Source organism: Galeopterus variegatus, unplaced genomic scaffold, assembly GCF_000696425.1.
Source record: "Galeopterus variegatus unplaced genomic scaffold, G_variegatus-3.0.2 Scaffold1540, whole genome shotgun sequence".
Taxonomy (NCBI): domain Eukaryota; kingdom Metazoa; phylum Chordata; class Mammalia; order Dermoptera; family Cynocephalidae; genus Galeopterus; species Galeopterus variegatus.
In genome coordinates this window covers 248,113-249,645 of record NW_007727651.1, presented here as the reverse complement: position 1 = coordinate 249,645, position 1,533 = coordinate 248,113, and the positions used below count along the sequence as shown (strand labels likewise).

At 39.3% G+C, this 1,533-nt stretch overlaps 1 protein-coding gene across 1 annotated transcript in view; it reads right to left on the bottom strand.

The window, feature by feature from the left end:
* The window catches only part of NPM1 (nucleophosmin (nucleolar phosphoprotein B23, numatrin)), a 22,553-nt gene that overhangs the window by 9,821 nt on the left and 11,199 nt on the right, over positions 1-1,533 (bottom strand). Inside the window, 2 exon segments of the mRNA XM_008577564.1 lie at positions 732-815; positions 1,152-1,209. Coding sequence (XP_008575786.1) covers positions 732-815; positions 1,152-1,209 — 142 coding nt within the window.

Below are 1,533 nucleotides of genomic sequence, written 5' to 3'. Positions count from 1 at the left end.
CAGTAACGGGATCGCAACCCTCGGTGTCGCGCCCGCACCGCGCTCAGCCAGTGAGCAGACCAGTCTCCATATGGGATCCAAACCCTCGACGGGAGCGCCCTTGCACTCCCACACGCCGCACTCTACCGAGTGCACCACCGGGCTGGCCCGAGAGTGTACTGTTTTAAAATCAAGGTCAGGGGTTCAGATCCCCATACTTGCTAGCTGACCAAAAAAAATTTCTTAAAAAAGGAAAAGGAATAACTTGAGCCTGCATTTATATTCAATACCAGGTCAGTTCAAATGTGAAAACAGAAGGTCCCCAATAAAGTCAATGCAGCTTGATGTCTGTGGCCCAACCCAGAGCAATTTATATAATAATCTCCACATGTAGAGTATCATGTTCTTTTAAGCTCTTTAAGCTCCCTACTTGATTCTAATATGCTATCAAGGTTGAGAACCTCTGCTCTATGCTGACACATATACATTTCAAATTGCAAGATTTCTTTACATATCACAAAAAAATCTTGCTGTTGGGGCTTCCTCTCCCACTGGAACACCAGCAGCCTTATATCTAGTACATATGTGTCTGTCTCTAGAACAATGAAACATTTTAGCTCTTTAAGCCACAAAGGTTACAGAATGAGGGTTCTCCAAAGGGCCTATCAAATTTCAGACAGACTAGATTCTTCCACAGAACCTTTTTCTCCTATTTCAATGAAGCCTGTATTTATACATATGTCGCCACTTACTTTTGATCTTGGTGTTGATGGTTTTGAGTCTTTTCCATTCTGGTTTGATTTTTGTGCATTTTTGGCTGGAGTATCTCGTACAGACTGCAATTAGAAATTAATCTTAATCAGTGCCCTCCTACATGACTGACATCAGTGCAATTAAAACTGCCCCAAACCATGTAAGAGAAGTAGCAGTCATTTTGACAAAAGGTTGCAAAAGGGCTAACAAATTGTAGGAGGCCACATGGAATGAAACAGACCATTCCCCACTATTAGTAAAGTTTCTGTATTGTTCTACTCAGGACCAATTTTCAGTATAAGAGTACATCCCAAACCAGGTATCATTAACTACAAAACATGTGAATAGCACTGTAAAACTTACATCATTATTGTGATTAGCTGTTTTTGACAACCTTGTAGCACTGTATCTATACTCACTTTCTTCACTGGAGCTTTTTCTTCAGTTTCTTCATCATCAAAGTCATCATCATCATCACTACAATGAAATAGGTCAAGACATTCAAGATATTTCAAAATTTAAGAGGAATGAACAACAAAAAAATGAAAGCTGGATCTCAAAAAGATCACCCATATTTGTCGCATCATTGTTCACAATAACCAAGAGATGAAACCAACCCCACTGTCCAAACAAGTGAATAGATAAAGTATATATATAGGTATAATCAATAAATATGGTTTTTAAAAGGCAATCCTGTCACATGCTACAACATGGATGAACCCTGAGGACATCATGTTAAATGAAATCAGCCAGTCACGAATGGACAAATACTGTATGATTCCACTTATGACATATCTAAAG